The sequence below is a fragment of the Sander lucioperca genome, chromosome 10 (genome assembly GCF_008315115.2).
Source record: "Sander lucioperca isolate FBNREF2018 chromosome 10, SLUC_FBN_1.2, whole genome shotgun sequence".
Lineage (NCBI taxonomy): Eukaryota > Metazoa > Chordata > Actinopteri > Perciformes > Percidae > Sander > Sander lucioperca.
Genome location: NC_050182.1, coordinates 35,219,197 through 35,245,650, shown reverse-complemented (window position 1 = coordinate 35,245,650; position 26,454 = coordinate 35,219,197). Strand labels below are relative to the sequence as shown.

General features: G+C 41.4%; 1 protein-coding gene across 2 annotated transcripts; it reads left to right on the top strand.

The window, feature by feature from the left end:
* Positions 1–2,754: 2,754 nt before the first annotated feature.
* LOC116035347 (basic helix-loop-helix transcription factor scleraxis) lies at positions 2,755–22,306 on the top strand. 2 transcript variants are annotated; one of them, XM_031278386.1, is made up of 4 exons: positions 2,755–2,765; positions 10,892–11,386; positions 11,784–12,000; positions 21,562–22,306. In XM_031278386.1, the coding sequence occupies exons 2-4, from the start codon at positions 10,995–10,997 to the stop codon at positions 21,598–21,600; spliced, it is 648 nt and encodes a 215-aa protein (XP_031134246.1). In that variant the 5' UTR covers positions 2,755–2,765; positions 10,892–10,994; the 3' UTR covers positions 21,601–22,306. The 2 variants fall into 2 exon arrangements, with proteins under 2 accessions (XP_031134246.1, XP_031134245.1); XM_031278385.2 differs by lacking the exon at positions 2,755–2,765 and adding an exon at positions 4,860–4,915 and having other exon boundaries at positions 10,296–11,386.
* The last annotated feature ends 4,148 nt before the right edge of the window (positions 22,307–26,454 follow it).

Sequence of the window (26,454 nt, the reverse complement as noted above, 5' to 3'; positions counted from 1 at the left end):
TTTAACAGCAGAGTCTGGGGAGCTGCTTTTATGTCGTCAATAACTCAGAGCGAGTAAAAAGGAGGCTGGATCTGTTCTGATTTGAGTAGCCTTTTTTGAGCTAAGTGACCACAGCTCAGAGTTTTTTTTAATATTGGTTGCTCTCCATCATGAATAGACTGTAGGCCAGCTGCAGTTGTCTGTATTGAACTGATGTAGTTGTAACAAAGCCTTTAGCAGTTCCCCCTGATAAAACGGCTCCCGTTAGTGTCTATGCTTTCGAATTTTTTTCTGCAAGAAAGCAAATATCACATAGGTGACAAGAAGTGCCTTTGGACTGGCACTTGGTCAACTCCAGCCAATCCCTAAACCTTTGTTACGTTTCTCTTCATTCATTCCAACAGTCATTTAACAGGAAACAGAGGCCTAATAGTCATGAGAAGAGAGGTTTAAGCGCTGCTCAGGCTCTGATTGGTTGCAGAAAAGTGAATGGTGTCTTGATTTTTTTTTCTTTTTATATCCACTGACATGAACCAGACCTTTTACCTACACTGGAATTAAATGCTGAAAGTAACAGAGTGTGGAGAGAGTGGTTTGGCTATGTAATGCACATAAACTTTGCACATAATCAACTTAGCATAATTTACAGTGGAATACACAAGATACAGCAATAAACTGAATACAGAATTATCATTAATTCAGGTTTGGATATCTAAAGAAATTGAACATCTAAAGAAGGTTTATAAATTATTTGTGTTAAGGTGTTATCAATCAATCAATCAATCAATCAATCAATCAATCAATCAATCAATCAAATGTATTTGTCACATGAAATCGTACAGGTACAATTCCAGTGAAATGTTATCCCATCAGCACCTCAAATTGTGCAAGACTAAAAAAAACCAGAATGTGGCCGTTAGATCAACACCCGGTTGAATGACACTGGCACTCCAGGATCCAGCCTGGTCTCGGCGAAAGGACACCACAGCTTCCGACATCCCCCTGGAAACTGGCACAGGCCCGGAGGCCACCCAGCTCACCGTCCGACGCCTGCACACTGGCTTGCAGGATGCCCAGCAGAGAAGTTTCAGACGGTGTTCAATTCGTCCATGCTTGCCCCCTCTGATGTGGAGATGGACGCAGAGATGGTCTTCCTTGTCCACGTAGTCATGATCGTAGCCATAGGTCGTAGCTGATAGGAGGTTTCCTCTTGTGGTTACTTTGATGTTGACATTTGAAAACTTAACCGGCTAGCTGGCTAGCTAGCCCAGATTACCAGAATTGGCAGGAGACTGATTTCCAAATCCTTATAAGGAACTCATAGCCACATGCCATCGCCGTCCAATGTCAACCACATAAAGCACAACTAATATTGGTTTAGCTACAGAGCCTATGCATGTCTGACTACAGCATAGCTAACGTGCACATCCTCAACATTTTGACTACTGGGGCTATGGTGGCTACATGTGAAGGCTACAAGAGCTATGATAATCAGTTTTGGCTGTTTATGTTATTAGGAGTAATAACAGTGAAACGTGACAGCAGTGTTTCATTATATCGATTGGTCAGGATTTTCTACAACTTTTGTCATAGATCCAGACTGTCCCAGACTACAGTTACATTCAAAAATACTATTTGACAGTAACACTTTCCTGAGGTGAGATGGCCTCTTGCAGTTCACCCTCAGTTTCCCCAGTGGAGTTAGTGACCAGCAGTTGTTTGTGGAAATACTCGGTGTAGGTGGGAATGCTTGTAATTGAGGCGCAGGGCATCTGTGGCAAAAAAACAACAACCTTCAACCTTAAACAGAAAGTCAGACAAACTGCAGTAGGCTAGAAAATCAGCAAATTACAAATGAACACCAGATAATGGATTGGAAACAGACTTCCATCCCAAGTTCTTTTTATTGCCCCATAGTGTTCACAAATACTGCAAGAGACAATCAAACTAGAAGAGACACCCTCATGCAGCAGGGATCAGATGTATGACGACAGCCTTCAGACGCACTCAGACAAACGAGATAAAAGTCACAGACTTTAATTTCCCAGCATTTGTTTCATTGTTTTACAGCGTTCTGAGGGATGTCGAATCAAACAATAGCTTTTTACTATGTGTTTGAACCCGGTGCACCGCGAGTGTGTTTGTGAGAAACTCTATCATAAAACGGGATATGAACGGAAAAAACTAAGAGAGCGAGCACGGTTTCAACTGATGTCTTCCAGTTGTGTGACCTCTCCTTCCTTCTCGGTCTTTTTTCTGTCTCTCTGCCTCTCTCGGTTTTAATAGGGCCAGCTGTAGACTCTGGCACTCTTGGGAAACACAGTAGAGTGTGGCTGGAGCTGAGGCTGAATGAGGCAGAAATTGGGGCTGGTGGTAGTGGCGGGGGTGCAAGTTGAGGGGGCCAGCACTTCCGACCATTTTCCCCATGCAATACACCGTGCAGTCTGGCGCGTTGGCAGGCCGCCGCCAGCTCTCTCCCCTACGTCTTCTTTCCCTCCCTCCTTCCTTCATTTCCTTCCTTTCTATCCTACTTTTCTCCCTGTGTCTCACAGCTACGGCCTCCAACTCCTTTTCCCTCCTGCTTTCCACCATCCAACCTTCTTTTCTTCCTTTTCCTATTCTTCTTCCTGCTGTCCTTCTTTCAGACAACTATAGGTAATGACCCTCTCCAGACGTCTGCTCAGTGGCACCATAACAAGTCTAGAAGCTCTTTCCCTCTCCCCTCCTTCTATCACTTTCAGCGCTGGCTAAAAGCGACTATCCAAGGACTACGATAAATAGCTTAGGTCCTTGGAGTCTTTCTCCCCCTCTAGACGCCTGCTCTGTGGTACCGTATCGGGTCCAGACCTGCTTCCGAGTTTTGACAGGTCCCTGACCCGTGCCAGAGCAGTTCAACTGGGTTGGGACTGCGTGTGTGTGCAAGTGCATACTGTATATGTCTTTGTGTTAGTGTGTGTGTGAGCGAAGTTGGGCCCGGCTAAGTTGGTGGGTGTTTTTCATCAGACTAATGAATAATACGTCTGAGCTGAGAGAAGAGTATCAAGCGGGAGGAGAAGAGGAGGAGAAAGGAAGGGGGAGGAGAGGGGAGGGGTAATGACTATCAGATGGGGCTCTACTACTGTGCTGCTGCTGCTGCCGCCACTGCTGCTGCTGTGTCCTTAAAGGAGAACACCACTTAATTTAAAAATTCACATACTATATGTGTTTTTTATTCTCTGGAACTGTGCGATCATCATTGTGGAAAGGAACAAAGTAGAAGAGTCTAATGAGTGTAATGTGTGATTGTCATTTAAAACCTGGTGCAAATGACAGCAGACCCTCTGGACCAACAGAGGGGTTACTGAATATATATGGACTGATTTACTCTTTGGTCTAACCTGTGTAAGGCAACTTAATTTAAAGTGGCTATGATTAAATGTTCTTTATATTATCAAATGAAAAATCCCATGTACAATACCTGCTGACAAAGATAGCAATTAGCTGGTGAACAAAGTGAAGCATTTAGCTGCCAAAGAGCAAAAGAGCGAGATATTTACCTCAGGAGTTAGAGACCAAAAACAGAAGCCCCTTTCACATGGAGACAACGCAATAGCACTGTAATGAAGGTTTGCCGTTACGCTGGCTTTGTTTATTCACACAGAACCAAGCAAATGGCATGGCATATTGCCGCCGCAGTGTGTGATTTCACATATAGTAGAGAGAAGGACAGAGACGGACGCATGTACATGCGTGTTTGAGAGAGAGAGAGGGGAAGAGAAGGTGGGCTATTGCATGCGATGTTTCTGCTTGTTACTTTTTAGCACATCACTACTCTGTGTATTTCCGCTGTGCCAGCTGTCCATTTCACACAGACGTCGTTATTGCTCTTTGACTCCGCTGCGCAACAACTCTATCCCCCCATTCCGTCTTCGTCACTTTTCACACAGACAGTCTTAAACAGGTTGTGTTAAAGAGGCTAAAGTCAAACTAAAGAGTTTAACTTCCATTCACCTGTTGGCCAAATGAATACTGATGTTGGATGTATAAATAAGTAACTGCTTGCTAACAAATTCGTAATGTCAACATGAAGGCCCCACACGCCTGTGGTAGGCTACACTCACACAGGTGTTTTCACTTAACATCCCTTATTATACCTCTTCTAATGACTTTGTAGGTGTTTTACAGTACAGACTGTGCTTGATTGACATCTCTCTGGGCCTCCTGTTAGTTTCGTTGCACCTGTGAGGGCGGGTAAGTTACACTTTGGTCCTTCTTATTGGTTCATAAAGATCGGTCACCTCACATATTTCCCAATAAAGCTCCACCCAACTTCTACTTGAGCAGAAATCTAATTAGCCCAAATAATCAAATAAATAAAAACACCTGTGCAGGGCTTTAAAAAGGTGAGAATACAGTATGTCAGCGTTGTGCTCATAATGTGTTTCTGCTTCCCACAAGTGGCCAAAATAAATCTGTTAATGTAGGTTTAAAAATGTTAAACAATTAGTTAACAATTAACGTTAAATGGTTTAAATTATTATAATAAATTGATTGATTGATTGAATTTATTGATTTTATTTATTATTCAAAAGTAGGCTAATTACTTATAGCCTATTCGGTTACAGCTCTGTCAAGCTCTATCTTTAAACAACTCCAAACCAACACACCCACATCTTATCATTTAACAATTAGATATTATGAACAAGCAGCAGTTTAAAGATTGGAGGTAGGCTATTTACCATTAACAGCTAGCTTAAAGTTAGCCCCGGTGACTGCACACAGCAGTCTTCCCATCCAAGCCGTGGGGTTCACAAACCCTCTGAAGCGTGATTTAAACTAACGCTAACTCTGAATTAAACTAGCTGAATGTAACCTTAAATTTACCAGTGGCAGATGGTGAAGCTAGTCACCTCCTCAGACCTGAGTCTTCACTGAACGCACAGAGGTCCAACGCCAGGTAAGACAGTAAACGAGACGACCCAGAAATGCCGAGTTTAGGCATTAAGAGATATTTTAAATACCATTTACCACACTCAAGCAAATAGTCATGGTATTGTTCACATTGGAAACTTGTTAGCAAAGACGTGGGTTTGGTAGGAGGTAGGAATAGGCCTTTAGTGTTGAGGAAGCTAACGTTATTACGGCTTTGAAAGCATAACGTTAGCTTTGTAGGCTACCAATTAGGCTACTTATCACTGGACGTTTTGTTCACAGGTCATACATAAACCAAAAAATAAAGTACTCCAATATGTATGGTGAAGTGCAGGGATGTCAGCTTTGGTTTATATGTCCATCAATCAGACACCTGCCTTCCAGAAAATATAGTCCTGGTGGGGGTAACAATAATGCACCAAGCAGGATTACTCAGTTAGCCAGGTAATTTCTAAAATAGCATGCAGCAACTTCTCTGAACATTTGTTAATACATAGCAAAAATCCATACTTGTGACTAATTAACATCTTATATATAATTTTACAAATTCAGATTCAAAACATTCAAAACAATATTTTTCACATGTGAGCTGACGTTCCACCTAGCTAAAGTTGTCCTAAACAAAAGTGGCTGCCAGACCATGTATTGCGTGGGCACCATGCCTTCACAGTGGTCAGGATGAAAGAAAAAGGGTCAAAGGGGGTTCAATTACAGTACAGAAGCAATGGTAAACATGTAGTTAGTTCACTACTACCCAACACTGGGAACATATTTTGTTAGACGGCCAATATAGAATTGTGTATGTGTGCACTTGCTCTGTAACCGGTTTTCTTCACAAATAGCTTGACTCTATAAAATGTACCTCAATTCAATATGTATTTACTTTTTCACAATAAATGTTAAAAGAAAGTAAATGGATAATCACTAAAGTAATTGGAATTGTAAACACGTGTAAACCTAATGGAAAAATCTATTTTCTAGCACAACCTCTGAAGAAAATTTACAGCTGGAGCAGACATTCAGTTCAACAAAGGCTGAATGAAAAAGCTGGCCGTGTCCTTCTCATCAACTCATGCATATTCTCATCCATTGCAATGAGAATAGCCTGTGTATGTGTGCCTTCTTTTTGATGGTGTGCACTGTCTCAGTAAATCTAGTCTATATTTAGTGTAATATTAAGTACAAGCTTCATAATAGTTTCTCAAAAAACCTGTAACTGACAACCAGTGCTCTCTATTTGAGGCACATTCACGATGATTACGTAAAAATCCAGAGTCAGTGTTGTGGACTTAGGTCAACATTTTATGTAATTTTATGTAAATGCCACCACTACTGTGCTGTAATGTAGCTATTTCCTTTTCATACAACATTCTTCTGGCAAATGCAGCCATGTGTGATTATGAAAAGACTTACATTCTACATTATACCCAGTCAAATGTTTTCTGGCCTGCGGGCAACAATTCAGAGAGAAATGGATACTGTGTTAGACTAGCCACACACTCCTGGGAGATGCAAATCAGAGGAAGATCATGCTAATGCATGTAATGACGGACCACAGTGAGTGAAGCTAGTTTGGAAATACACCTCTGGAGTATAGTGGGCAGTCACAAATATATGTACAGTCAGTCTAAACACAGCCTGACAGTCATTAATCAAGACAATTGGGTGTGGATCTACGTGCTGTTGCCATTTTTTGCTACTGTAAGTCAATATTTTAGGTAGGCCTATACTGAAATATTACAATAAATATATATTTTATCATCTCTAGACTTTCCTTATTTCTAAACATAAGGTAGAACACAGCTAATGAAATCAGCTGTGATTCAGTCCTTTAACTCTCGACACTGAACATCAGAGGATGTCTCAGATGTTTTTGCCGAATTTGAATAATTTCAAGAACTGCACAGATTTTGTCAGTTAGAAATAACAAATTAAATTCACACTCACCACTTGAGTATTCTGACTATTATACTTAGAAGCAAATCCAAAAGGGAATCCGAACCAAACCTCATTGTTGTCATGGTTTTCTTACTTGCAAGAGCATTGAGCATTGTAATGCAACGAATTGCATTACAATGTTGGCTCTCCAAAGACAAAGGTTTGTTTTTATTGGGTGATTTTGTTCTTTTCGGTTAACTTTCATTTAGGCTTTTGTCATTTAAAAAACTAACAACTCTTACAGCAATGATATCGGCTGTTGAAGGCGGGTCACTAACTGAGTTGAAGCCCATGGTGAGGGAATCTGATCTACACTAAAGGTCACTGCAGAGGACCTGGGGCACTGGTTGCATGAAGGCAGGCCTTTTATGAGTGACATGATGTAATGTATCTGCGTCTCAGATGTTCAGATTTGACAGCCAGGCAACTGTTTTTTAAACCATTTTGATATCCAGTGACCGGATGTGTCCAATGAGGACTGGAGGAGAGTGGAAAACTATAAAACAAACTATAAAATGTAATACTTTTGTTTCCATTGCATTCTTGGTCTGTACGAGTTTTGCAGCAGTTGTTTTCCAGTGAAGGAAATTTATTTTGAATTTGCATGCCCAGCAAAAACTACAAAGCGACTGCAAGACCTTAAAGCTTTAGTGCGTAACTTTTTGATATTAATAAACGTCCATTCCATTCAAGCCATTGCCAAATGAGTTGCTACAAAGCTCATTAAGACTATCAGCTCCACACAACTCTCTCTGTATTTCTCAGTATGGCTACGTTCAGAAGATTGTGTCGTTCGGTGACTTTCCAGCGCAGAAACTCGAGTGAAGATAATTACCTCTTCTGAAGAGTCCATCATGTTTTTTTAATCATCCAGGTCCTCCTTAGATACTAGCAACTGCATGGAGGAGGGGTGCGGGGGCACGTGCGCGATCACGTAAGGCTTGTATCATGTGGACGCGCCAACAGAAGGGGGGGGGGGGTTCACTGAGTACCAACCCCTTATGCTTTCAGGTTTTTCTTGTTATATTATGGGGGAAATTCCGTGTTCCTCCATCCTGACTACTCCAAGCACTTCCTGTATGTGCTGTAATCCACCACTGCAACCAGCATTGGCCTCACTTCATACAGTCAATACCACAGCATAAACACTACGACTGTGATTGAAGGGTAGAGATAGGTACAGAGAGGAGGGAAGGAGAGAAGTATAGACAGAAGAGAAGAAGAGAAGAGTGTGATGAATGCTGACTCTAACATTGTGTAACTTTGACAGATAATTCATTGTGCTATTAGTTTTCAGCAGCGGCTTACGGTTGCCAATCTACACAAAAGAGGCATACCAGCAATGGCAGTTGGGTTTAGAGTTTTCAATAATGCACTACTGAGGATTATAGACTTCATAGTTGAGTTGTACATAGGTTGTCAACCTTTAACCACTGCACAGTTGAAGCAGGAAACGAAATTTAAAGGTCAGCCAGTTCTTTGGAAATAAGAGTTAAGTTGCACAATCATGGCAAATAAAACCCCAAAGACTTAAAGAAGGAAAAGCAGATTACAGTTTGATGAAGGCTGTATAAAGGCTTTAGTAAATCTTGATTTTCCAAACTGCTAGAACACCTCTACATACAGTACACCTGGTAATTTGTGTCTTAAGCTAGATAGATGGATCTCTTTCATTCTGTTCTGTCTTTCATTAGTTTTCTCCCACTCTTGTCTTTATTCCCCCCTCTGTCTTTGCTCCCTTTGCTGTCTGTTCTCATTTTTTCTTCTCTTTCAGAGGAAGACAGATTGTTAAAGGGAGTGTAAGTGAGTAAAGTAGCAGCTCCCCTACTATAAACCTCTGAGCCTCCCCTTCATCACCAAAACACTCCACACAAAAATCTGAATCCCTTGAGGGCAGACCAGCGTCACATCTTGTAGAGATAAAAGGCTTTGGCCATGGCTGAATAAACCCAGTTCCCGGCTTCAACCACGAGCCCAGCCTGAACCGTCCGGCACTGTGGCTGCCCGCCTCCCAGCCTGCTGTCCAGGGACAAACACAGCACAGGCGGGGAGGCTGGGGGACGAAAAGAAGACACAGGGAGAAAGGCAAACTCTCACTTCACCACTCAAGCTTCTCAGCTTCTTGCTGTCAAGAAAGTGGTTTAACAAAACATCCGATTGTGCAAACCCAAGTCCCAGTCTTACCTCTTGCTGGTAGCCTGCTCTGTTATAGAAGTACATTGAAGAGAAAAGATTTGAGAGAGCACAAAACAAACGTGGCTACTCAGTCTGCAGGTCAACCTTTGAGAGCACACAGGTACGGATTTGTAAGAGCAGAATTAGATTTGTGCGTGAGGAAAGGACAGAATCGTGACAGATGATTTGAGCGTGCAAGAGGAATTGTCCGACTACATTTGATCCAGCAAAAGAGATTCTCACACTCGTAATGATCGAAGCTGCTCGAGCTCACTTTTGGCAGCCTGAATCCCCTGAGAGTTTCACCTGTTTAGTTTGACCTTAATTGAATAATAATTTTCAATGATCATATGAGGATGTGTTGCAGCAGCAATTTCAGAATAGGTCCGACGTACCGGTATGAATAAATTAGGCGACAGTTAGTGGATCAGTTGGATCGACAGATTATGCAGACTTTAGCTCTGAAAAATACATGACCCTGCTGTCCAGATGTGGGTGTGTCCTGTTGCAGCTTGCTGGTCAAAAATGGTTGGCAAGCGACCTCTTGTGATCCCAAGTGCTCCGAAGCTGCAAAAACAGCGTTAGAAATTTCAGAGAGCAGGTTTAGAAATGTGCGTGGTCAGGATTACGCGCTGAAATTGCATACCGAGTAACGTTCCAAATTTGTTTTGTGCTCTTTGAAATCTTCGTCGTCAATATACTTCCATACTCTATCAGATAAGTCGAGAAAAAGAACAAATCACCCAGCATGGAAAAACAGGAAAATTGGAGAAGACTGTTTGCTTTTTTTTTATCTGCAGAATTGATCCATGTCAAAACCTGAAAAGAAATTATTACAAAAGATTATGAAATTATATTAGATCATTTGGACGGATATGTGAAGAATTGGCCTCCAACAAAGTTAAATAACTTTAAGTACACAGAGTTCGGTCTTGTCTGTGCAGCAACAATTTAAAAAACACACTTAAACAGATTTGGAATTCGTTTTGTCTCAGACATATAGATATTTGATTGCACTGTCCAGGATCATGGCTTTATTACTCCTGTCAGATGACACATTTTATCTGTTTTATTTCCGTTTTAAGTCCAAAAATTGCATATTTATACAATATTATTATTGACAGGAATATGTGTTTCAGAAGTCACTAAGGTCACCAAACACACCCAGCACACAAGGGCGAAGCAAGTTCTGTTTTAGGGTGGATTTCCCCTGAAACAAACTAGCGTGCAGCCAAAACAAACTCCTGCTGATGGTTTGCCTCTTGCCTCTGGTCTCACTGGCCTGCTTCTAGACAGCAGCCGAGGGACCCTCAGCGCTCAGAGGGAGGAGTGGAGGAGTCCTCCGGCCCTCCCACTGGCTATAAGACCAGGGGCAGACGGAAACACTCAGACGGCAGGCACACGTGGAGCAAGAGGCAGGGAGAGAGAAGGACGTGGAGAGAGGCTGAGAGAGAGGGAGACAGACCAATAGAGAGCAAGAGACAAACTGCTGCCACAGACTGGGAGTAGTTTTTGCTACTGGGATTGAAACAGACAAATATAGAAACAAAGGACCAAAAAAGAGGTTTAGAGAAGAAAAAGAGGACAAAATCAACGGCCATTTGACTTCAACGTGCCATTTAAAATTTTGGGATTAACAGAAAGAAGAACTGACCTTTGGGATGTGAAGTGTTTTGCGTAAATCAAGAGAAAAAAACACAGCAGCTCTGAGGTCAAGTTGCTCTTGACCACTGACCTAAGGATCAACTCGCTGATCTTTTAAACCAAGTCTAACTAGTCATCATAAGGGCTACATCTGACTCACCTGGCTTGACTCATTTTGCAACCAAGAGAAGTTGGGGGTAAAGTAATTTAAGTGGTTGGTGCCTTTAGTCAAAAGCATCAACAGAAACTTTCGATCTCAAACTTGCAAACGTTACGAGTTGAACCTCGCCAAGTGGAAGTCTCACAAGGATTGACCAGCAGCTGACAGAACGTTGTTTACGGTGAAGATGACATTCGCCATGCTGCGCACGGCGCCTCCCGCAGGCCGCTTCTTGTACGGTGACATCGCTCTCCTCTCCGAAGACGATGATGAAAACGGGAGCGAGGGTTCGGGCTCTGAGGAGCGTACCACCAACTCCTCCAACTACCGCCTGTCCTCCTCTTCGCCATCTGCCTTTCACATCAAGGTGAACAGGAAGAGGAAGCTGTGCGGGGCAGGAGGGGGCGTAGGGGGGGATGTAGAGTCCATGATGGGGAGGCTCCTTCCCCAGGGGTCTCCCATCCTTGGGGAGGGTCGCCAGAGGACTGCAGCCAACGCGCGGGAGAGAGATCGCACCAATTCTGTCAACACGGCATTCACAGCGCTGCGCACACTCATCCCCACCGAGCCCGCAGACAGGTACTGAGCAACATGAGGCAAGCTGGGTCATGACATTTTATCTGATGCACACATACATTTTTTCCATCTAGGAATCAAAGTAAGTAGTACTTCATGTCGTTCTGGATAGTTGTTTTTAAGACAGATCTGTAATCTAATTGAGACAATGCTGCATTTGATTATGAGTGGATATTTCCTGTAATAGATGTGTCATAGAGTTAGTGTTGGGAAGTGGCCAATCACATTATTCAACATGCAGCATCACTGTCTATATGCTCTATATATGTTGCACCTTTATTTTGAAAAACTATATGTGCAAAATGTTGAGACAATGCATGATCATTTCTTTCAAATGATTGTACACTTTTTAAATATGTTTTAATTAATACCATACATCTCCTTCTGATTTTATTATTAGGAAGCTGTCGAAGATCGAGACACTTCGTTTGGCCAGCAGCTACATCAGTCACCTGGGGAACGTCTTGCTCCTTGGCGAGGGCCTTCATGATGGACAGCCGTGCCACGCTCCCTCACCACCGTTCTTCCACGTGAACTCCTCCCCCAACCGAGGATCTGACCAATCAGCTCAGCCAAAGCACATCTGTACTTTCTGCCTCAGCAACCAAAGGAAAATGGTGAGCAGACGAAAATCAGTAAGCAAGAAAAAAATGCCAAATCGAATGGAACAAAAAGTATGTATATAGTAAGATCTCCAACAAAACATTGCAAAAAGTATTATACAAAGAAATATGACAATGATATGTACAGCTTTTGATTATCGCTCTGTGACCTAAACAGCTACTATAAATACTACAATAATAACTACAATACATGTATTTAGTTACTTTCAAATGCTTTAAAAAGAGCCGCTTTTTCCAGAATAAAAAAAATAGAAAAAGCTCAGATTTAGCCAAAGAAAATCTGATCATACTAAAGAGTGATGCCTCTTTTGGAAAACTGTGCAGTGCTTTAGGGTCAATTTGGTGTTTAAAGCTGACCTGAGATCAGTGACTGTGCCTATAAAGCTGATTGGCCCTGAGGGACATTAAAAGCAAAAGCTCTTTAAAGTCCTCTTTTGGGGTGAAGGACTGCATATTATTGTTCTGTTGGGGATTAGTTTTACCCGAGCAGGTGCTTGAAAGTTCAAGGTGCTTTCTGAAACTCACTCGTCATTACAGTTAGTAGAAGCGATTGTGTTTGTGTCAGAGGAAGTGCGAGAGGGCTGAGAGCACACAGCCCATTCACTGTAACTGACAAGATGTGCACAACCGTTGTGTTAAAAATCCAAACAGTGTTTTTTTTTTCTTTACTTTTCTTTTCAAATATGTATGTATAGTTTACACGGGTATTAATGCAGCGAGTGAGATTTATGACCAGGAGCCCATTAAATCCATCCAAAACCATGTGTATAATTTCAAGAATGTATTGACGTCAGCCTGAATGAGGAGGTTTTAATCACAACTGCTGAAGAACTGACCTGAAATGCAAAGATTGTAAACTTGCAATGACTTTGTGCCACTAAATATGAATGTCCCAAGACATAAAAAAAAACAGTCAGATGTACATTTAACATTTTCCAAAAGCATTTTCAGGGTGTTATTGTACTAACAATTCAGGAATAAATTCAATTCAGGGAGAGTAACAAAGAACAAACTAACAAACAATAAATCAAAAATATTTTTTTCTTAAATGATAAAAGCTACAGTCAGTCAGATTCAGTCATTTCAGTATTGTAGCAGTTGTGGCACTTTTTCTTCCTCCACTTCCTCCACTGCCACACTGTCAATCTACACCTTAATAGAGATGCAGAAAAGAAGAACGCCATCCAAGTTCGACTCACATTTGATTGATTCAACACCGGAAATAGACATAATCAAGAACACTCTCAGCCTAAGAAACCCGCCAGTCTGATGAGAAATAATGAAGAATTCCTATCAGCTGACTGAAATCAAATGTATATCACTGCAGCTCCGACCTTACCAAACAGCCCCAGTCTGTGCAGAAGATGATAGAGAGGTGACGTCCACTCAACTTTACCTCTCTAACCTAGCCGCTGCCCATTTAGTAGGATTTATGGGTAAGGAGCTGACATCTGGCAGACTCCCCCGTTACCCCAGCAGTGTGTGAAAGCTAATACCCTCCTCAGTGTCTAAACCCAGAGACCCTTTAGCTAGGGGATAACCTGAGTCTCAGCAGTGTGTGTCTCCCCCTCCCTCCTGCCTCCCCTCTGAACCTTTGTGAGTGAAAGCCTAGACGTCCTCAGCGTCTGAAACCCAGACACCCTCGGCTGGGAGATAACTAGTCTCAAAATAAGTCTTGCTCTCTCTCCTCAGTCTCCTATTCTTTTTGCTTCAGTTTGTCCTCCCCAAATTCTTCATTTTTATTCTCTTCGTCCTTCTCATTGTGTTTCACTTTTTCGTCTCCAACCCTTTCCCCCAAGCCGCTCTCGTTCCCCCGCCTCTCCCTCAGCTCTCTGCATATCGATCAGCCTGGTGGAGGTCAGAGCTGTCAGTAGAAGCTGTGTAATACTATCTGCTGCTGTCAGCTCACTGCTGCACATGCATGACTGACCTGTAAATGCATGCTGGGTAGAAAACAATTTGGAAACTTTCTCATGTCAAAACCTTCAAACTGTAGACACTTTGACTAAGTCTTTCTCACTTGACGTCAGTCATATTGCGCTGTTTCCCATTAGCTCAGTATTGGTTTACTATTCTCTGTACTTTCACTGTTTTAATGTAGTGCACCCAGTCTCTTGAATATCCCTAAATTTGATTTCCCTAACTACTGTAAGTGTACACCAATCACAAATGAGTAGAAAGGCGATGAGTAAGTGAATGATTTTAACTTGGTTGTGGTTTGTGCAAATGAGTGAAAAGTTGTCCCAAATGTACTGTACATTCAGTATACGTTTCATATACTGTACCACATAAAATAATCCTCCCTGCTGGGTTCAGCTGACAAATATAGGGTTTCATTTTTTTTAAATGGCTTAGTAAATTGATAAAGCAGCTGGACGCATAGTTTTTCTTCAGCAGACATTGCTCAAACAGAAGTAAAGAGTGACTTATTGGGGACAACAAGTTGTTGTTTTCAGCAGCAGATTAATACACATTTGGTGCCCTAGTTAGCATGTACAGCATCAGGATGGCGGGATTGACTCCAAAAAAAACTACAGTGCCCATGTTTACCATAATGAAGGAACATGTTACCCAATGCAGCGGTGTGGTTTTTAATACACATACAATATGTGTTAGATGAATCAAGTCTTTGTTGGTTTTGGTCTTTTCACAGGATTTGTTGACAACATGTAAAAATATATCAAACTTATCCTTTAAGGATGAGGGATCCCAGGCGCACCTGGCATATCCATGGTTAACTCTGATTGGCCGAACCTGAGAGAATTTCATTTTCCCTGGAAAAGTGGCTATACAGTGTGTTTAAGTGGGCTAAAGGGCAGAATCAGTGCTGGTGATTACTGAGAGGAAACAATTGTGAAGGTAAAATGAGACTTTGTGTCCTGAGTGCTCTCTCTGTATGTTTTTATGGTCATTGAGGTTCATCACAGCTGTCAGCTCAGCTTAGACCAGCAGCTTCAATTATGCTTATTTCCAATGTGGGAGAGGGTGAAAGTGAGAAAATGATACGCTCATTTCCTCTTATTATGTGTGTATACAGTATAACTGTTTCAAAACAAACAGTCTTGTTAGTAATGACTACTGCACAGAGAGGGCTAAACTATTGCAGTTTACATACTATGTGCAATACTAATGGGATTTCATTATCTGTGTGACTTCATGCACATGATTAAAAAATAATTTTGTTTTATAATGGTAGAGGATATGTGATTTATTCTTTATAGATTTTCCAGAAAGCGATAATGACTTAGATTGAAATTATGAAATACTCTTAACTTAACTTAACTTAAGAAATTGGAGATTTTTTTCAACCCATAAATGAGTAAACATTTCATCCTTCAGTTTATCTGAACAATTCAAAAATCACTAAATTCCTGGTTTTCTTTGGACTGTGACACATTGTTTCTCTGGAGATGTTAAGTAGCAATTGAAGACCCTTTGAATATCTTTGTTGCTCAGATTCAGTGCAGTGATCATACCGTACTGCAGATAATCTTTTCCCCATCAAGGTTGTCGGGTAAAGAGCCACACACTGGGGCATTTCCTCTCAGTATCTTTTGATCAGAAGCCAAGCCATTCCTCAGACGTGCACATATATTCTGATAAATTTTGAATTTTCAAAAGAAACTGTCCTGTGGTGTAGCACCAGCAGTTTGTCATGGACAAACTGGAGCACAGCCTTCACATACGGGTGCCTTTGATAAATGCGGTAAAAAACATGGGACGCTCCTGATGGATACATCTGTAAATGAGATGTACAGGGCTGAGGATAGAGGATTGAGGTGAGCATAGGGCTGCTTAAATCCCTGCGCTGTCTGGTTGATTGATGCAGATATCCGGTGCTAGCCCTCTCTGCTTCTGTTGATCAGTGCAACTGTCAGGTGCCTGGATTTAACCTACAGCAGGAAACCTGCATGATTGCAACTTTTTTATTCATTGTTATCTCCAGTATATCTGCTAGAAGTCTGTCACCTTTAATTACCTTAAAATGCAGTTGAGCATCAGCAGCGCCACCTAAATGCATATGTATTGGTGCTATAGGTCAAGGCAGCACAGGAGTATTGGTATAATGTTACTGAATTATATTGAGATGGTTTTCATTCAGGAATTCTTTAATACAAAACAAAGAGAGATCTTTTTTTAAATGTGTAAATATGTCTACTTTGTTGTCTTTAGGCTATAGCGCTTGAAGCATTTTTACAGCTTCCTCCGCAACTGTGGCTTATTTCTTTTGGCCCGAAACAGTGAGAGGGTCAATTCAATCCAATGGCAAATGTAAACAGAAATGGCGATTCATCTGCCAGTAACAGCAATCATGCTGAACTTTTTCCTTTTAAGCTGTATTTGACAAGCCCAAACATTTTCCAATATTTAAAAAATTTAAAGAAGCTCAATTGATGAATTAAAAGAGAATTTATATGTTTGGAAACTAAATAAATAATCTGGCAAAATATATCTACTATGATACTAATAGTGTGGTTGCTGTAAACAGAGCTTTGTTCCTTTTGAGATGGTGACATTTAGTTGAGTTTACAAGCGTTTTAGGACACAACCCTGATTTAAAGCCAACTTGAAGGAATCTTATTTATTTGGAATTTCTAGAAATTAAAAAGCAATGTGTTTACTTAGCGAAAGAGCAAACATAACAAATGATGAATACAGCTTTTAATATCACGAACAGTTCTAATTTACATCTGGGCTGCAGTAAAACTTTTATGTGTGATGATTGTTGTGGGTGGCTGGAAAGCTGGGCGTATGGAGAGACAGTGGCACTAAAACTGCACTGTGCAATTGGAAACCGTGTGTGTGTGTCTTTGAGATGGATGTGAGTGACAGAGTGATATTTCCATGTACACGCACACACACATACACACACACACACACTGGCTGGCTCTCTGAGTCTGGAAGTCATTGGCGGTGCAGAGCGGAGCAACAAATGAGCTAATTGTTCTGTAAATGATTTATCCTCTGCTGAGGCCTGTACAGCCAGTGTTTAATTCAGCTGCTGCTATTAGAAACACATTGACGTTGGGCTTTGATGGTGATGTTAAAGAAGCCTGGAAACCGCTCTCTGTGAAACGCCCTTGCTGCTTACACACACACACACACACACACACACACACACACACACATACACACACGCACACACACAAACCCACACATATGACACATATACACACTCACATACATGCACGATAGAAATACTGACACACAAGCGTACAACACACCACACTCGGAGACTTTTATCAAAAGCATTTCACTCTACCTCTATTCTTTCAGCCAGACAGCAGTTCCTTGCTTCTTTCTAGACACCCCCTAAAAAAAAACCTCATATATGATTACTCACTTAAGCAGCGCTGGATCACGACTGTGCTTTCAACACTTTCTAAACTAATGGTGTGCAGGAAGTTGTGGAAAGAGAGATGGAGAAGGAGAGAAAGAGAGGCAGATAAATAGCCAACGACTCAGCAGGATAATCAACTTGGCTATTTATCCTCCAGTTTGGACAGTTGGTTTTCGACTGTTGAAACTTTGCTTCTTTATAGAGATGAAATGAACCGTGCACCCTAAGAGAGCTTAAATGCATATATAGGACATTTGCAGGAGCACACTAATGAATGTGTTGGGTTTTTTTTTTTTTTACAGTCATTTGGTTATTAGTCTGTTTTCACTGGAAAAAAGCATTACGTCACTTGTGTGCATGAAGTAGACGTTCCAAGGTCATAGATGAAAAGTAAATTACCCTCATTTACTGATAATGCTGGTGTTGACTTGGAGGTAATGTTTTGTGCCTCATGAGCAAGAGTTTTGCCTGCCTCTCATTTTAAGCTATGCTAATGAGGTGCATCGAAGGTAGCTAATATACTGCAGGAAATTCTCATATATTCTTGCTCACGTTTGGTGTGTACGCGTGTGTGAGCCTGGCTTTGTGTATGGCTGTGTGCTGTCATGCATGGACCTGTCTGTATATTTCAGAACAGATGGAAGCAGTTAAACCCTAATTTAACACCAACAGCAGAAGTCGTGTCAGATAACTAACAAAATCTATTAGCAAAACTATCATTCTGTTGTCATTCGGTCTCCGGGGAAGGGGTTGCTCACGGAGCAAATTAAAACAAAACTACAGAAATCTGAGCCAGACAAAGAGCAAATCAAAAATAAAATGAACTCTATAACACAGGGAAAAGCAGAAATTGGCAGTATAAACTGTGCAGTTTCTTAAACCAATATCTACTGAAGCTAATGACATATTGGCTGTTGCAGTGTGCTCATCTTAGCACTGATGATAAACTGCTGGTTGCTGCGTAATGTAGCAGAATGAAGTCATCCGAGACTGGCGTAAATGAAGTCTGGCTTGTTCTGTAGCCATTATAACAGATTATTAAAATGTGGGAACAATTAAATGCATGTGTGGTGGCCGGTTGGTGCGAATTACATCTGATTAGGCAATCTAAGATAAATCAAGTGTTTTTCAGAAGCCATCAGGATGCTTATTAGCAAACCACAGTGAGCATGTAGTACATGTCTGATGCATCCAAGCCACATAATAGCAGACTGTGGCTTATTTGGTGTGTTAGTTAGCTTAATTTAAAAGTCTGATGTGCTATTTATTGCACTATTTTAACGTACGTCCTCTAATCGATGATCCTTTATGAGAGTAATCACCGCTTCTATTGGACACTGGAAGGAACTGACGCATATTCACATATTTTCACTCGATAAACTAAAGGGATATTACCAGTTTTCATTTCATGGTTGAATACCAATCTCCTTATACGATTGTCGGGCCAGTACCCAAGTGGAATTATTTTTTCCAACCAGTCATCCCTCTATTCATGCAGCCAGAAACTAAATTAGATGTTTGTATTAGAGAGAGTGAGAGAGAGAGAGAGAGAGAGAGAGAGAGAGAGAGACACCCCGGATTGAGTTACGGAAAAACAATATTAAAGTTTGAATTTGTAGAGTTGAGAGAGTAGGAGAGATGCCGTAAAAGAGAGTGTTTACTATTGTCATATTAAAGTTAAGACAGACTCCTTTCACCTTGATGAACCAATAATATTGTTCCAGTGTGGTAATATCATCATATCGTATCTAAAGTAAACATCATCAGGTAATCATATTAGTGTTGGACAAATCACCCCCCAGGGAAGTCAGTGGTATGTGTGTGTGTGTGTGTGGGTGTTTAGAGACAGAGAGTGAGAAACAGAGCGGACATGTCATCCGACCATGCTCGATTAGTCTTCAGGAGATTGTTTTGACTACCAGGCCAGCCTTAAAGCCCCCCTCCTCCTGTTTTGACTGAACCAGTTACACTCCAGCTGAACCGCCTTCACCAGCTACAGCGGCGCTTCCTAAACTATCGCTGAGTGCTCCCAGTGAGCTGTGGGCTGATTCCAGAGTCATTTAATGTCATTTGGTGAATCATCCAATTGTCATGCACAGTTTTTGAGTTAGATTATTTCATGTACCCATACTCTCTAACCTGCCTCAAGTACTTCAATTTCCACTGATAAATACCTACAATTTTCCACAGCGCCTTCCAGCAAACACCGGAGACTTTTTCGATCCAGCTGTTGATTTCATAGTTTGTGTCAGTAGAAAGCACAATAACAGCAATGCGGTGGTGAGGCCAAACATTTTACAGGCTGTGTATGTTAAGTCACTTTTGGCTTTTTCTGTATTAAACACCTAAAACCTAGTCTATATCCTAGACGTTCCACTTAGTAAATCCAGACAGCTAGCTAGACTATCTGTCCAATCTGAGTTTTCTCTCGCACGACTAAAACAACCTTTGAACCTACACATGTTCCACCAAAACAAGTTCCTTCCCAAGGCTATTTTGCAGCAGCACCGTGGCTCCGTCCGGTGCTTAGCGCCGCTCAAGAGGATTGTGATTGGTTTAAAGAAATGCCAATAAACCAGAACACGTTTTTCTCCCATCCAGGAATGCCGTGTGGACTAGCCAGAACCTCCTAAGCAGCGCTGCGGAGGAAGGTCTGGCAATGCGAGACCTAAAACCTAAACATAACTATAAAACTGTTGAATCATGCTTCAGCAGATATTGTATTGCAATAGGGGATATTGTAGGAAAACAAATAAAATACATGTCAATGTCATAGAACTATTTCGCAGGTGCAGTCAGTATCAACATTTTGCGCCTTGGTGGATCATATGTTGATAAAAAATAGAAGATTGACAGATGTCTTGTGGCTGCAATGAATTCTGGTATACTGAGTCAACTGACAAACAAAGATATGGTAATGGTGCATGTCTAGATGATATCAATCCAATAATGATTTTCTGCTCCAGCTGGAGGAAGAATTGACTGATAGTTGCTGTGTCTGCTTACACTCGCCTCAATCAGTGGGAGGACTGATTCCTGTCCAAGTCCTATGATCTCACTTTCTCATTACCGCCTGATACCCTTCCAAACACCTACCCACCTTTTGTTGATGTCAGTCAAAAGCATTTTTTTCCAAACACCTACACCTTGTGCACGGTCTGAGAGGAAATGTGTAACAGGTGTTTGGCTGATGAGAGGAAGGCGAGGGGGCGGGGGGCGGGGGGCGGCCAGCCCGAGAGGGTTAGTTGAGACGATATGAGAAGGGGAAAGAAAAGTCAGGAGAGGACAGGAGTGCGGAGATGTTGACCCACACTAGTGAAAGATTTCACTAGATTGCACCTTTGTGTACTTTTACTACCATGTGAAAAAAACATTTTTAACACATTTTTTTGACCAGAGATTTAGTTAAAAAAGATCATTGAGTTATGATCTATCTGAGCTATTAGTTCATTAAGCCCTGGAAAGTCATTAGTCAGACACGGATGACGTGTGTTGCATGTCACTCTGTGGCGGTGTGTTCCCTTGACTGTAGCTTGAAAAGCGAGTGGTAGATGATGGCCTGACAAGTGAGCGGAGCAGAGGTTAGGTGAGGAGGGAAAATGTGATGTTATTTTCCTGGCCAGATAGTGAGCCAGGAAATCTAGGCCTCTCCCTGCTCTGATACCACAGATAAATGAGATGCAGGGCTGTCATGCATCAGCTCATGATGCCACTCTTCAGGCTGTAATAAAATCAGCTGCCACAATTAATGTACAGCATGTATGCTACTGTACAGAATGTGTTTTCAGTCCGTGTTAATTAACTTGATCAACCCTGGTGAAGTTCATATAACCCCATCTAAATGTACTGTACCAGTGATTGCAGTAAAACGCTATTGATTTCCACAAATATGCACTACGTTTTCCTGGAATGCCATTTCATGACACTATGAAGAAGGGTCGACATCAAACACAGCCGTCTTACTCACCTGTTAAGCATATTTAAATATGTGAGTAAAGAGTGGGAATTGTCGCATACCTGTACTCTTTTAGTAACTTTGCAGAAGGAAATGACTAATTATTAGCGTGTCAATAGCGTGTCAATATGAAACTCCTCTTCTTTTTATGTGCCACTAGCTGTTTCCACCTGTTTCTAGTCTTTATGCTAAGCTAAGCTGTACTAGTGCTTTCGATTGAATCCTGGATGATGTGAGATGTTGTTTCTCTCTCTTGCAGAACAAAGACAGAGACAGGAAGACGGCCATCAGAAGTTAACAATGAGGACACAAACCACACGGATGAAGTGCTCGTCACTTTGACAGCGCTTTCGGTGATCTTACAGTTACTACAACTTGAAGACTTTTCAGACTTGTGTTGCATTTTTAAAGACTTTTGAAGGACTTCTTTAGCACTTCCAGGACTTTTCAAGGAACTTTCCAAGCATTTCTTCTTATTTGTTTTCTTACTTTTTATCACTTTTTACTTTTTAGGGTGTTTTCAAATATGATTGAAAACATTTCTGAAAAGTTGAACAGTACTTTTTAAAATGGCTTTTACATGCTTATCAAGACCATGACGAGACTTTTTACTGTATTGTTCAAAGACTCCGGGACTCGTTGGTCAGAGTCTAAGGAACTTATGGCACATGATCGAAAAACACACAGAACCTTTGAAACAAAAAAATGTATTCATCAAAAGCTGTGTGTTATTAATGTGTAAACTGAAATACAAATGTATATTTATGTGACATAACATTATATAATGAAACTATGTTATTTAACCGGCATTGACATTCATAACAAATGATGTATAAAGGTGCAACAAATTGGCTATTGACATCACAAAAAAAACAAAAACATGCTGGAGTAGTAGTACTACTAGTACTAGTATTTCTAGTAATCATCTTTGAAAAATGTCCTAATGCTGGAAAAATAACTCAAGACGACCAATAAATTGTTTGTATATCTGGGAGTATATTTCATTTATATATTGGTGGTATTTTGAGCCTCTTGTCCTCTAAAATCCTCCCCAGTTGCAACCAATAAACATTATCAAAATTTCCACTGTGAAACTATCCAAATTGTGGTTTTATCATACTTTTCATTCAGGCACCTGGGGTAGAGAGATCATTTTGAAGATTCAAATAAATTCCTTCACGAGAGAACAGTACAGCGAGCAGAAGTGGACGTTCAACAGTGACTACACATGTAGCTCACATCAGCCTAACTCCTAGTTTTACATTTGGCTGTCTCTCTCTCTCTTTCTCTCTCACACTCCCTCGTTCCTGCTTTCTTTCTTCTCTTCTGGGGCACCAGGATCAGAGCAGACGGGGTTTGAAGATGAGGCAAACAAGAGGGGTTTGAGGAGCAGAGGAAAGGCGAGCAGAGAGAGGAAAAAAAAAAAAAAAAAAGGGGGAGCAGAATTGAATCTGCAGGTATGGCTGCTTGGACATCTTCCCGTGTCCCCTCGCTGTCCTCTTCTTTACCTTTCCACATGCTCTTTCTGTCTTCTCCTCCTCTGCTCTTCCTCTCTTTTCCCTGGAGTGCCACTGGCCAGGGTCTGGTTGGTGATGGCTTTCCAGCGTGTTTAGCCACGCACCACTTACCCTCTCCTTACCTCCTTTTATAATATATATTTATTATATAATTATAATAGCTTCTCTCGCCGTCTGCCTGCCATACACTTCTCCCAGACCATAAGCTGTGATAATACCATCTACGAGGGCAGTGTGCTCTGTTTTTATAGTTCGTAATCACTTGTTTAAAGATAGTAGATGCAATGCTCTTGTTCTGCAGCAAAACAAATCCAGTTTCAGGGAAACAAAATTTGTGGTTACCTGAAAATGTTGCACCGTAGGACTGACGTGAGAGAGATGCTGGTACTTTTCTAGGATTATTCTCAAAGTTATAGGTTTTACTACAAAAAAATGGCTTAAGAGAGTTACTGTAATCCAGTCTATACCCAGTCTACGGTGTCCTAGTTCAGATTTTAAAACCCCATAACAGCAGTATTTCTCAAGCCATTTTCCACCATTAAGTGAAATGTAAATGAGCCGTTCTTTTAATGGAGGCTAACCCCTGTGCTGCACCAGTTTGGTGTTTCCAAATAATTTTTTAACAATGCTAACAAGCTGTTTCTGCGATCGAGGTGCCAATTATGGAGCTTTTTCCTACAAAGTGACAAGTTCCCGGTGAAGAAAAACAACCAACAAAAATTCCAACGTCACTTGATCACACTGCCAAAACACAGTTTTTAGTGGAAGCTGCCCTGAAAAACAAAGCTGATTTATTGTGTGTGTGTGTGTGTAATCTCACCAACACCCCCAAAACTATAAACAGCACACGACACTTGCAGTCGGGTTTAGAGTTAATGTGTCTAACTTTTCCTCAGAGTGATGTCATGTAAAGGACACTCACTTTAATGAAGTAATTGACAAAGTTGACGAAGGCGGAAAAGGTGTAGATTTAAGTTTGGGACTAGAGAAAGACTGAAAAATATACAGTACCAGTCAAAAGTTTGGACACACATTGCCATTCAAGTGGATGAGAAAGCGTGTCCAAAATTGATTGGTGCTGTAGTTTCACAGTGGATAGCGTGCTTTACGAAGTCTAAATGGCAGCCAAACAATCAACTAAAGATTGTTGCAAAATCCTTCCTGGAGGATCGCTTATACTGAAGACAAAATGCAGTTCTAGCATATTATGCTTGAAATGCCCTTTAAATTCAAGTGCCAGATCAGGTTTTTCCTCCCCACACGTAACACAGGGAAACAAAAGACTAAATCTCAGGGCACGGTTTCAGTGTAAGTGGTCCCTGCTGCTCGCTGGTTCCTGAGACAAAAGGTTTGAAAAGCGCAGTGTGTCTTGTTTAAAAGATCTTAGTACTATTATGAGCCGATGAGACGTAGATAATCTTACTGCAGAGTTTTTAAAAAAAAAGGAAGCAATAGCTTTGAAAAAAGCGCTGCATGTCTAGTGTGTCCTAATGACTTCTGGTCCAGTTAGTCTGAGAGTCTGATCTCTCTAGCAGGCCGTCTGTCTGAGCAGCAGAGAGGGTGGGGGGGAAGGAACTGGTTCCTCCCACACAGACCATATCAGGTTCCCCCTACGCCTACACACACACACACACACACACACACACACACACACACACAATTTAACACACACACACACACACACACACACACAGATCACCATTTACACACTCATACGCAGATGAACTTACATATGCACAAATAGATGGAGGTGTGCATGCATGTGCAGTCACACACTCACGGGCGCGCACACACTTGTGCTAAGCAGAAGGATCTGTGATATAGCTTAGCTGTCTAATGATCTCTGTATTTTACATTGATGAAAACAGATCAGCTGAGAGGGCAGACTGCTGCGGTGTATTTAAGTGGGCGGTTTTGGACCAAGGTGAACCGGAGGTTGGACGATCGGCTGGCTCTCATTATCAATATAATGGTCTCTGACGAAGATGCCCCCATGGAAATCTGGCATGTGAATACTGATAGCTGAAGTAATAAAAAGCTGCTTTTTGAGTCTTAGGTGGTACTACTGCCAGAGGGGTGGGCGGATGTAGCTTGAAGATGTGTTAGAGAAATGAAACATATTTGGAATATAATATAAAGCTGGCAAAATGTAGTGAAGGCCTGAATACAGAAAAACACAAACTTGTGATCTATTTTGATCACTTGTGAAAGACATCACAAAAGGCTTTGTTTTGTTCTCCGGTGAGCTCAGCAATAACAATAGTTATCCCGCCAATTGATTTTCCTGTTGCACATGTGAACCTTAGATTGATAATACATCTCTAAAGGTAGTTTGATTTTTCACTGTAACTTTGTTGGCAACGGCAGGTCGTGTTTTCTGTTTCCCATCTTTACTCCATCTGTCATCTGTCACATTGAGCCTTCCTCAGAAATTGTTCTGTCAATTCAAATGGATAATGTGGAGCCTGGCAGGCATCTAGGGTCAAGTTTCCAGTAAAACATGACTTGATTTAAACGTAGGTAAATCAAGATTAGTACATGAAAAATAGTGTCTATAAATTACTACCCCTTAAAAGAATGGCATTAAGTTAATGAAGCAATAGGAGCTTTAATTCTCAAATCAACTACCACGTTTTTGTATTTTGTTAATTTATTTATTTATTTTTTCAAATGAGACAGGCTCTCGACTCTCAAAAGCATAAACAGGTCATGTCTACATTTTTCAACTGTCATAACATGAGAATCAGTGGAGGAGACAGGAGCACTTCCTGTTTTTTTTTCAACTCATCCATGTTTTTGCACTCAGATGGTACCCAGCTGAATAAGGTCTATTAATTAAAGATGGATAGGTAGCAGTGCTTTTCCTGAAGCATGACCTCCTGTTGACATAGGAGCAGAAGTTTCCTCTGGTGTCCTCTCCTGCTCCGTAGGCCTGTTGGCCAACTTCCTGCCTCCACTCCAACTGTCTCAATAAAACATAAAGAACAAAGATATAAAAAATGTGGGGGAAAGAGCGAAATGCACCTTTAGGAACATTAGTCTTTCTAACCCAACTGGGATCTGGGCTACACACACACACACACCCACACACACACACACACACACACACACACACACACACACACACACACACGGCAGGAGGCTAACTGCTCCAAGTGGGAGCTGTGCTGCTGAGGGCCGGATGAAAGGAAACACTAAAACTACAACGAGGGAAAGACAGGTGGCCAGTTTGGCAGCTCCACACACTCCTGCACACACACATACACACATATATGCATGTACACAAACTCCTTCCTCCTCAAACCCCCTGTTGTGCACACCTGTGAAAGTGCCAAATCCTGGACTCTATCTCGTTTAGCTCTCCGGCTTACTTCCTACCTCAGCTCTCTTTCTATCTCTCCCTTTTCTCCCCCACGATGAATCTTTCTCCCCCCCTTTTCTCCTCTGTGTAAACATTCCTGTTGTAAGCTAGCAGCTTGGCTCACCTTTAATTGGTTGTTAAAAAGACATTTCCTGCTCATGAGCATACCACCATGGAAGCCCCTATGATTGTATATATTAATACAGTAGGTTGCAGAGTCCAAATGTGTATCCATCCATGTATGTGTTCATTCTTGTATGATCACTGGTGTTAT

What these genes read in the sequence shown, in the direction of transcription:
- LOC116035347 (XM_031278386.1), top strand. Translation starts at nt 10,995, where the DNA reads ATGACATTCGCCATGCTGCGCACGGCGCCTCCCGCAGGCCGCTTCTTG. An exon ending in CCCACCGAGCCCGCAGACAG is followed by an intron (nt 11,387 to 11,783) that starts GTACTGAGCAAC and finishes TTTTATTATTAG; the next exon opens with GAAGCTGTCGAAGATCGAGA. An exon ending in TCAGCAACCAAAGGAAAATG is followed by an intron (nt 12,001 to 21,561) that starts GTGAGCAGACGA and finishes TCTCTCTTGCAG; the next exon opens with AACAAAGACAGAGACAGGAA.